Source organism: Populus euphratica, unplaced genomic scaffold, assembly GCF_000495115.2.
Source record: "Populus euphratica unplaced genomic scaffold, PopEup_1.0 scaffold149.1, whole genome shotgun sequence".
NCBI lineage: Eukaryota > Viridiplantae > Streptophyta > Magnoliopsida > Malpighiales > Salicaceae > Populus > Populus euphratica.
Window position 1 is genome coordinate 759,986 of NW_011499946.1, and position 9,882 is coordinate 769,867.

Genomic DNA, 9,882 nt, shown 5'->3' on the forward strand with positions numbered 1-9,882 from the left:
GCCCAATGAAAAACATCAACAACGCCACCGCTCCAGGTAAGCCTCCTCCCCACCGTTTATTTCCTTGTCCTTCGTTTGCATTTTTGCATGCAGAACGTGATTTCATGTTGTGCTGTAAAAATACAACGTTGGGTGGTTATTGTGCTAACGCACAGTAACCAGCCCAATTAGGTCTGGGCTGGGACATCAGCCCAGCCCACAGTAGATGGCTCAGATCCATCCCAGCCCAAAAAGGTTGGGCCAGGTCTAGCAGCTCATTTAAAAAAAAAATTTAAAAATATTTATTTTAGAATTTTATAATTTTTTCTCATAATTTTTATGTCATTTTGATTAATATCGGGCAGTATTTTTCAGTATTAAAATACTCGATTTTTTTCAAAACTTTCAAAAAATATAAAAAAATTGAAAAAAACAAAAAATATTTTTGTACATAAGGTCAAGTGTCTCAAAGCAAAAAAAAAATCATATTGTATTTTTCATACACCAAAAACAATATTTTAGCATGCATTTTAGCTTTAATAACTAGTTTATTAAAGTTAAGAGAATATTGACCAAAATTTCAAAAATAACAAAAAATTTATTTTGTTTGTCGCTTAGTATCCGGGTATGACATTACACGTAATGTGTATGTTGGATATTTAATTCATTTTTTCTGGATAATAAAACGGTTAGGTTTAATCGCATTTTAAGATAAGAATCTTTTTATTTAGGAGGATTTATCATGAACTTTAAACAAGTCAAAAATTAAAACCATAAAACAAGACGTTACATTTGATCAGATAAAACAATGCAGTCTATATTAGGTAGGACGTATTTGAGATGTTAATATTTTTTTTTTAAATAATCAGTCTCTATATCTAATCTCTGAAACCAGTTAGAATTTCTAATAATCAAAATATTAAGTGACGACTTCCATTCTAATTTTTTATTAATAAGAAATATAAGAATTTTTTATTTTTCTATATTTTTTAGAAACACACTACATTTTTAATTTTTCTTCGAAAATAGATAATTATCGCAACAACATACATGCCGGACATTAATTAATAAATTAACCTCGTTGATATTTATCAAGATGTGCATTGTTGAAAACCTAGCTACTCAAAATTAAAACATTGTTAGGCAACGCTGCCGCCGCAGATTCCAAGCAAGAATTCGCTCTGGTTCTCGGTTTTTCCCCGTGGTTTTTAACCAATACGAAGAGAATCTGAACATGATCATGCCAAAACTTAAGATTCCATTGAACAGATGTTTTCTTAATTCTCACCTCCTATATTCCCCCATGGGTTATATTAAATAATTTAATCTTAGTGATTAATGATGTAATGTTAGGGTATTGAAATCGTCACAAAAGAAATTAACTATCCTTTAACAACGAACAAAAACAAAGATATAAAAAATTAAATAATTATTATCCTTTCAATTTGTGGAAGTTCACACATATGCAATCAAGGTTTCAGAGAATGTCTTGGCTGGTTAAACTGTGGAAGAAATAAAAAGTAGGGTTGTCGTATCCTTTGAGTGCTATGTTGGCAACACCTTTAAAATTTTCTCCATGCAATCCATAATTTCTTGTATGGGCAGAGTTTAGCCTACCTCGTGCTAAATTGCTGTGGACCTACTGCTAGGGATAATAAATTTTAATGCTGAATCAAGGGAAAAAGATGTTGAACCAACCAATACAAAAAAAAAAAAAAAAAAAAGTAAAGAAAAAGGTCTCAATGATTAACCTTGGAATAATTGGTAAAATGAGTAGTTTTTTTGTTTTTTGGCTCAAATGAATTTGAATTGATTGATTGTGTGATCAAAAGTGGTTGATTCTTTTTTTGACTTTGTGATTTGGTTAGGATTGGATGGTTAAATCAACTAATGGAATGTCTAATATAAGTACAGCAATCTTACTTCATTATGACGATAAAATAGTTTGCCTGGTAAAGATAGATGGACAATAATGGTATAGGAAATCCCATATTTTATTTATTGTAGTGTAATAAGGGTTGGTTTTTAAAGTATTTTTTATTTTAAAATATATTATAATAATATTATTTTATTTTTTAAAAATTATTTTTAACATCAGTACATTAAAATAATTTATAAACATTAAAAATATATTAATTTAAAATAAAATAAAATAATTTTAAATTTTTTTAAAAACACTTTTAAAATATAATATTACATGCTCATGGCCATCTCTTAAATTGCGTTGAGTGTTAAAAAAAAATTCAATAAATAATTGCCTTGTTTGAACATATTAATCTAAAAAACCAACACTATGTCAAAATTCGAGTTAATTTCTTTTTGAATTTTTCTCAAAACAAAAACAATGTTGTTATTTCTTTTAAAACTTTTTTCTGGACTCATTCGACTTAACCTGCTTTATCTTATCTGTAACTTGTAATTGGATGAACTTGTAAGTTGGGTTTAATAATTATGGGCTTGCTATCACCGAGATTGGGCCTTCAATGGTAAATTGGCAAGGCAGCCCAGTCTGCCTTAAGGCCTTAACCAGTAAAATGGGCAAAGGATCAGTAGGGACACGGGAAATTTGCTCAACAAGTTCTCATGTCTGACCTTTGAGAATTGAGAGTCCAATCCACAAGGAGCCTTATGGACTTCTGGGTGTCATTGAACACCCATTGGCCATTGGATCTTGGGCCTATTACAGACAGACAGCCTGAGGGAAAACGCTCTCCCTTTCTTGATTTTTTACCATTAATTACTCCACGAGCATCATCAAATTCAGATGATTTAATTTACGAAAAAATTATAATTTAAGATCATATAAAGTAATTTTAAAAAATAAACTAACCCAGAATCCTTAAATCCTAAACAATAAACATCAGCATTACTAAATCTTATTTTTTTCCCTAAAACATACTGAATTCAATAACGCAATTAAAATTCAAGTTATGAATTAAATGGATTAATTTAGATTAATTCAAAATATTATTATTTTAATTTCTTAAAAAAATATTAATATTTTTTAATATCAAATTAATTTTTTTAAATATTAATATTTTTTAATATCAAATTAATTAATTGATCAATAAAATCTATGCGTAATTAATTTGGAACACAATCCTAATAGGATCTGGAATTGATAGACAACAAAGCCGAGCCACTGGTCGTAGCCTGGTGCGGCAGAATGATTCAAGGAGTAGTTGTGTGAGACTAATTAATGAAAATAGAAAACCTATGCTACGTGTTCGGCATTCTTACAGATCGGTGGTTGATTCTATTCATGAGCCTCCTCAAAAAATCTTGGCCAGATATTTAATTGCATTAGAGGGTAATTTCAATCCGTTTCTTTTTAATTAATGCAGGCCAATCCATCTTTAAATACGGCAGCTGGGATTTATTGCTGCCCTTTTCTGAAATCAACGAATTAATCATTATATCACTCTTTCATGTTTTTTTTTTCTTTCACAATTTCTTTTAATTCAAAACATTATATATTCCTCTACGGACAATTTATTTTAATTATTTGGTGAGGAATTTGAACCAGACGCTCCAATTAATCAGACTCATTCCGAGTGCCAAATTCAATTAGCTTGCTTGATTAGACCAGTTTCCCATGGGTTACTTGTCACCGATTAGCTCATTATTATTATTATTATTATTATTATTATTATTATTATTATTATTATTATTATTATTAGAATCCTAGTAAGCTTATATCGTAACTTGGACCCAACCAACCACAAGTTGCCAGACCGAAAGCCCCGCGGTCGGTCTTTGCCTTGAGCAATAACAATTGCGCGTTACTTATTCGACGGTATACCGCAATGAATCCACGCAAAAACGCTTCAACCAGAGCTAGAGATTGAAGGAAACCAAGAGACATGTGGCGGCGCGTGACTTCACTTTCTCCAGTGATCTCCACCTCGAAATCAACCTCATTTGATCAGGTGCCTAACCCACTTCTTGAATTGACAAAAAAGATATCATCTTTATAAATCTAGCAGTACTCATTTTTGTCTTGTTTTGTTCGTGTTGCTCTCTGCTTTCTTTGTTGGGTTTCTTACAGGCAGCTTCTGGCTTCAAGATATGGAGATCATCATTTAGTACAGAGACACCCACTATGGTATTGCTCTCATATCTTGTTTGGTTTCCTTGTAGTAACTGAGCTAATGATATTATCCATCAGATTTTTAGGCAGTTTGTGTTTACATGAATTGTGAAAGATTTTTGTTGGTTTCAACTTGTGTTTATCCTTGTCTAATAATGTATGGGCAATTTTGTCAATTGCTATTTTTTATCTACAGTGTTTGATTTGTTCATGACTTTATGTTTGGAATAATTTGCTTCCTAATTTTTGCTTATTTGCATGCTGAAGGTAAAAGATGCAACTACTTCGTTCAAAGAGAGAAACCCATTTATTACTTTTGTCCTAGGTAGGTAATTAAGAATCTTGCATTTATAATACTAGTTGTGTTTGTGCGCGCGCGCAGTGCCTGTTTTTTTTCTTTGCCCTTTTTGTTAATTTGTTGTTGGTGAATTGTTCATATCTGATTTCCTCCCTTTCTTCTAATAGTTATGCATGATAATTAAATTAATTCCTTAACTTTCAGGGGGTCCTGGTAGTGGAAAAGGCACACAATGCCAAAAGATTGTTGAAACATTTGGATTCAAACATCTGAGTGCAGGAGAGTTGTTAAGGAGAGAAATAGAGTCTAACAGTGAAAATTGGTAATAATTCTAAGTGAAACAGAGTTGTTGAGAATCTTTTATTAGCACATTCTGAAATTAAATACATTTCCACTGATGAAGGAAATCAAATTTCCAGGTCCCAGATGCTTAACACAATTAAAGAAGGCAGGATTGTTCCTTCAGAAGTGACTGTCAGACTCATCCAGCAAGAGATGGAATCAAGTGACAACAATAAATTTCTCATTGATGGTTTCCCACGAACTGAGGAGAATCGAATAGCATTTGAACAATTAGTGAGTTTCCTTTTCTTTTTTTTTTCACAACTTTCATGAAAGATGTAGTTTCTCATCCTGATGTTTGCACTGATATTCAAAGGATCTGGTTTGTTTTCCTAGCAATTTGATTATGATCTCCAGTTATGTTAAAGCTCTTCAGGTAGAGTAATGGTTTAGCAGAATATCATATAAATGTTAAAGGAAACTGAGCAGTGTGATAATGAAAGGAAAACAGTGGAGAAATCAAACTGATGGGAATTTGAAGCGTGATTTGGTCAATGGATGATTTTCATCGAATCAAATGATTTTTTTGCTGGCTGTGGAGCGTATAATCATGTTGATATTGATGCAGATTGGGCTTGAACCGAATGTTGTGCTTTTCTTTGACTGTTCTGAAGAAGAGATGGTCAAACGAGTGCTAAACCGCAATCAGGTGCATATATGTTATATAGTTTTTCCCCATTCAAATATGTAAGAGCAATTGTTGAAGTATATTGTTTCATTGCAGGGCCGAGTTGATGACAACATAGATACAGTCAAGAAACGTCTTAAAGTGTTTGAAATCCTAAATCTTCCTGTTATTGACTACTACTCCAAGAGAGGGAAACTTCGTAAGGTAAGTATCTGGAAACTTAACTACCTTATAACTCTTGTCTCTAACTATCTTGTTTCTATCCTTCAGTCTTGCATTTCTGTTAGATTCTTTATGCATATTTGTCATGATCTATGTTATATAGCAGTTCACTTCTGTTTACAGTTACATATAAAGTAAATGATCTCTGAGACTTATAGTGGTTAATATAAATGTGTGCAGATCGACGCAGTGGGAACAGAAGATGAGATTTTTGAAAAAGTCCGCCCTATTTTTTCTGCTTGTGGTATGATGTCTCATTATTTCGCATTTTAACATGCCTTGCCATTCCTTGATCACTTTCAAATCCTATCTGCTCTATATTAATGGCCACATTTATATTAGCTTTCTCAATGTTGAATGGAATAATAGGATTACTTTGAATCCGATATTCACTGGAGGAAACACTGCAAGTCTTTTGCTCCACACTTTTAAACACTAATATGAGATATTAGGTTATCAATTCCTCCATGCTTTTGATTCTAACACAGATTCTGTGAAGCTGAAAAGGCATGTAAAACCCTCAAGGCATTTACATCCATGGAAAATTCTGCCTATCCTGTATGCTAGTCAAAGAATTAGTGTATGCCATTGATGGAGTTAATCTTTCTGCAGCTGGGAAATGAACTGAAAATTGTCAGTCAAGGCCGAGCATCAAAAGGTTCCAGTATTTAGTTGGACTTGCAACCTTTTGGACTGCAATGACTCTTAAGTAAGTTGGCAAACCTCTGTTTTCTTAAAGGAGTGAAATTATCAGCCAAAGGATTATTTGAACTGCACAGTGACAAACATTTCTCAGCCTCGAGGATTAAGCTTCTTTTCAGTGTCTAATGGTTTTACGGGTGCCTGTACATTGTTCAAGGTGCAAGAAACCCTTGAAGCCAACCTGTTTCAATAAGTGGAATAAAGTGGGTGCAGGTAAACTCCAATATGTGAATGATCAACAGAAAACACAATCAGCTTTATACAAAGTTGTATGCTTCTAGATGCTCTCTTTTCTTTTTAGAAAGTTTCTGAATGGAATGTTCCAAATTATATGATCTTATTGTTCGCAGCTAATGAGTAGAGAGACATCTAGTATTTTACGTCAGACTTCTTGTATGTTATTTAATTGTGGTTGAATGTAAGAGGTATCGTTTTATTGCCCAAAAAAAAATCATCCTAGGGGAATCCATGGGGGCTGAATCAAGGGAAACACATTGCAATTTGTAGTAACAAGTGCCAAAACTTGACAAGGTGCTACGTTATTTGCATTGATTACTCGCTGCATGTTTTGTTAAGAGAAAAGGAAGGTACTTTGCACTTTCACTGCGGGATTTAATGGCAAATATAGTAGGGGTGAGCATTTTTGGTTTGATCTGATTTTTTTTTTAATAATTAAATTAATTTTTTATAAGAAAATCAAAACTGAAATTGAAAAAATAATTAAATTATTTTTTTATAAGAAAATCAAAACTGAAATTGAATTGAAACCAGTTTAAACTGATTAGTTTTGATTTGGTTAATTGAAGGTAAAAAATAGAAAAATCCAGTTTAATTTTTATCAGCATCACCACCGGAAGCCTCTGCTGGCAGGTCTTCGACCTGCTTAGTATTGGGCCTTCTTTAGTTTTTAATTTTACTGAGTTTGCATTTCATGCTGCCATGAAACCATCCAATAAGTGGTCTTCGACGGTGAACATTTGATTATCTCTGAAATCTCATCGTTCCTTTCCCTTCAAGCTAGCTCTCCTCCAGAAAGTAAGAGAAAGTAGATGAAGATTGCTGGTTAAGATCCAGAGAAGGTTTTTAACTGGGATTTGAATGTTATCTGGATTCTAATAAAGAGATGAACAGGGGGGTTGCAATTTATAGTACCACCTGTTTTTTTTATTTTTGTTTGAACCAGTCCAGTTTGGTCTGGTTTATTCAGTTTTAACCTTTTAAAACTGAAATTGAATCTAACCGAATCTCAGAGAGCACATTCTCATATAAGCAGCTATATCTGTCACAATCTGTTGATGGAGCAAGGAGGGTTCATGTTTTGTGAACTAAAATACGGTGAATATTTAGTGGTATTTTATTAATGCAGCAGCTTTTTCTGAAAAAATAAATATCCTTCATGGTTGTGTTAATAACAATTACGGTGGTGAAACTCAGGATATATAGAACAACTCATGTATAAAAAGACCAGCTGAAAAGGTTTTATTTGAAGAACAATATTATGCTTTATATAAATGATTTTTTAAAATATAGTAATTTATAGAATAAAAATCTTAAAATAATCTTTAAAATATAATTATTTTATAGAATGATAAGCTGGAAATACAGTCAGTAACTGAAAAACTCGGAAAATCATCTCATTTTCTAGATCTTCCGGCGGAAGGCATTACATTCATGCATGTGCCATCTCATATCTCATGGCTTACAGCCACCATGTCTTTATGCCATCTCATTCTGATTTGTTGAATTATTTTAAATATATATGCTACAGCTGCATGGACATGCATGTGCCATCTCCTTCTGATTTATTGAATTATTTTAAATATATGCTAAAGCCTCCAAGACTTGGACTTGCATGCATCCACGACAGATTTTTCTATAAATTGGGGTATTCTCACACCTTTCAATGCAAAATAGAGTGAGAGATCAAGAGAAATCGATAAAGAGAGATCATGGAAGCTAAAATATTCATTCCAAGTAATGCTTTAGCATTGCTTCTTACTTTTCTTCTATGCATATCCTTAGCAGATGCCGCCACCACCACCACCAAGAATTCTAGCGAAACCTAAACAAATTACCTAAAAAAAGCTTGCAATTCTACCTTATATCCACAACTTTGCTTGGAGTCCCTCTCTTCTTACACCTCCACCATCAAAACCAATGACCTCAAACTATGTAACAAAGCGATCACTGTGACCCTCAAAGCTGCAAGCAACACATCAAAACTAGTAACACGTTTATCAAAGGGAGGGAACTTGAGCAAGACTGAAGCTGGTATTATTCAAGATTGCATTGATGAAATGGGAGACTCCATCGATATGTTGAAGCAGTCTTTGAAGGCTTTAGGCAGACTAAATGGTTCTGATATTCAATTTCAGATTTCTAACATAAAAACATGGATGAGTGCCGCGTTAACGGATGAGACTACCTGCATGGATGGAATTGCTGAGAGGAATATAAGTAATGAAGTGATGAGAAAGATCAGGAAGACTATAGCGAATATTGCCATGCTGACTAGCAATGCTTTGGCTCTTCTTAATAAACTTCCTTACTAGTTTTTTTTTTTTTTTTGAACAATTTGTATGCAGGCACTTCATTTCTGATGAACTGTCATATCCAAAAAGTTTCTTATATCATAATCCTGAATATTAAGGCTAATTAATTTGTAATTTAGTCCTGAATGAAGGATTATGAACATATGAAAATTATTTTAGAAAAAAAATTGTCATCAGACCCTTAACTACATGTCAAGACAGCAACAGTTGCAAAAGAAGCCAAGGGCAAGCAAGCTCATGTTCAAATTAATGAGAAGCAATCGACAATTCCTACACTGATATGGCAGCTGGCTTTATATATTGAATTGTTGTTTTCTGATTGATCAGATGTTGTTGTCTTGTCTTCTATATTGTTTATTTATTTCGTCTGTGAATCACACAAGCTTATAAAATGTTAAAATTAAATGTTAAGTGTTAATGAATGGATTAATAAGACTATTGAAAGTTAGTTGATGGATGAAGTATTAAAAATATTTTGAAGAATGTGAAAAAATCATATGATAATGAGATCCATTAAATTTTAAATCCATATTTAATTTAGATATAATTCAAAAACTAATTAGTTTATGTTTATGTGAGCATAAGAAATAGAGAATGAAAGGTAATTTAAAGAAATAAAAAAAATCTCAATCCTCAAATGTTTTTTACCCCACCCCTGTTAACCCTTTTCAGGGTTTAGAACATGTTTATTTTTAAGTTGGAAAATCGTTATTTTTAAAAAAGGTTACTTTTTTATTTGAAATTAAGTTGTTTATTTTTTATATTATTTTGATATACTAATATTAAAATTAAATTTTATATAATAAAAAATATATTTTTTATTTAAAAAATTATTATTATCACAAACAAATTATATATATTTTATTTAAAAAATATTTTAAAAAATTATTATTATCACAAACAAATGGACTTCTAGTTTTCTATTCCATCCCTAAAGTATACAAAAAATGGTCAAAAAAGAGTTTAAACTTGCATTCATTCCAAAAGGTTGATTTGATAGTTAAAAACATTACTTCCGGTCTCATTCTTTATTTCAAGCTTGAAATCATAATTCACAAAAGAATTTATT

General features: G+C 32.0%; 1 protein-coding gene and 1 pseudogene across 3 annotated transcripts; both read left to right on the forward strand.

The window, feature by feature from the left end:
- The first annotated feature begins 3,653 nt into the window (after positions 1-3,653).
- Positions 3,654-6,651, forward strand: LOC105137615 (P-loop containing nucleoside triphosphate hydrolases superfamily protein). Of its 3 annotated transcripts, XR_844623.1 has the most exons (10): positions 3,656-3,908; positions 4,028-4,084; positions 4,337-4,394; positions 4,572-4,689; positions 4,787-4,943; positions 5,278-5,358; positions 5,434-5,541; positions 5,740-5,803; positions 6,172-6,268; positions 6,339-6,650. XR_844623.1 is itself a non-coding variant. In XM_011043420.1 (9 exons), the coding sequence occupies exons 1-9, from the start codon at positions 3,843-3,845 to the stop codon at positions 6,180-6,182; spliced, it is 720 nt and encodes a 239-aa protein (XP_011041722.1). In that variant the 5' UTR covers positions 3,656-3,842; the 3' UTR covers positions 6,183-6,651. The 3 variants fall into 3 exon arrangements, 2 of the variants coding, with proteins under 2 accessions (XP_011041721.1, XP_011041722.1); XM_011043420.1 differs by having other exon boundaries at positions 6,172-6,651; XM_011043419.1 differs by lacking the exons at positions 6,172-6,268; positions 6,339-6,650 and having other exon boundaries at positions 3,654-3,908; positions 5,740-6,165.
- Positions 6,652-8,132: 1,481 nt separating this feature from the next.
- LOC105137616 (21 kDa protein-like) lies at positions 8,133-9,110 on the forward strand (annotated as a pseudogene).
- Positions 9,111-9,882: the final 772 nt, after the last annotated feature.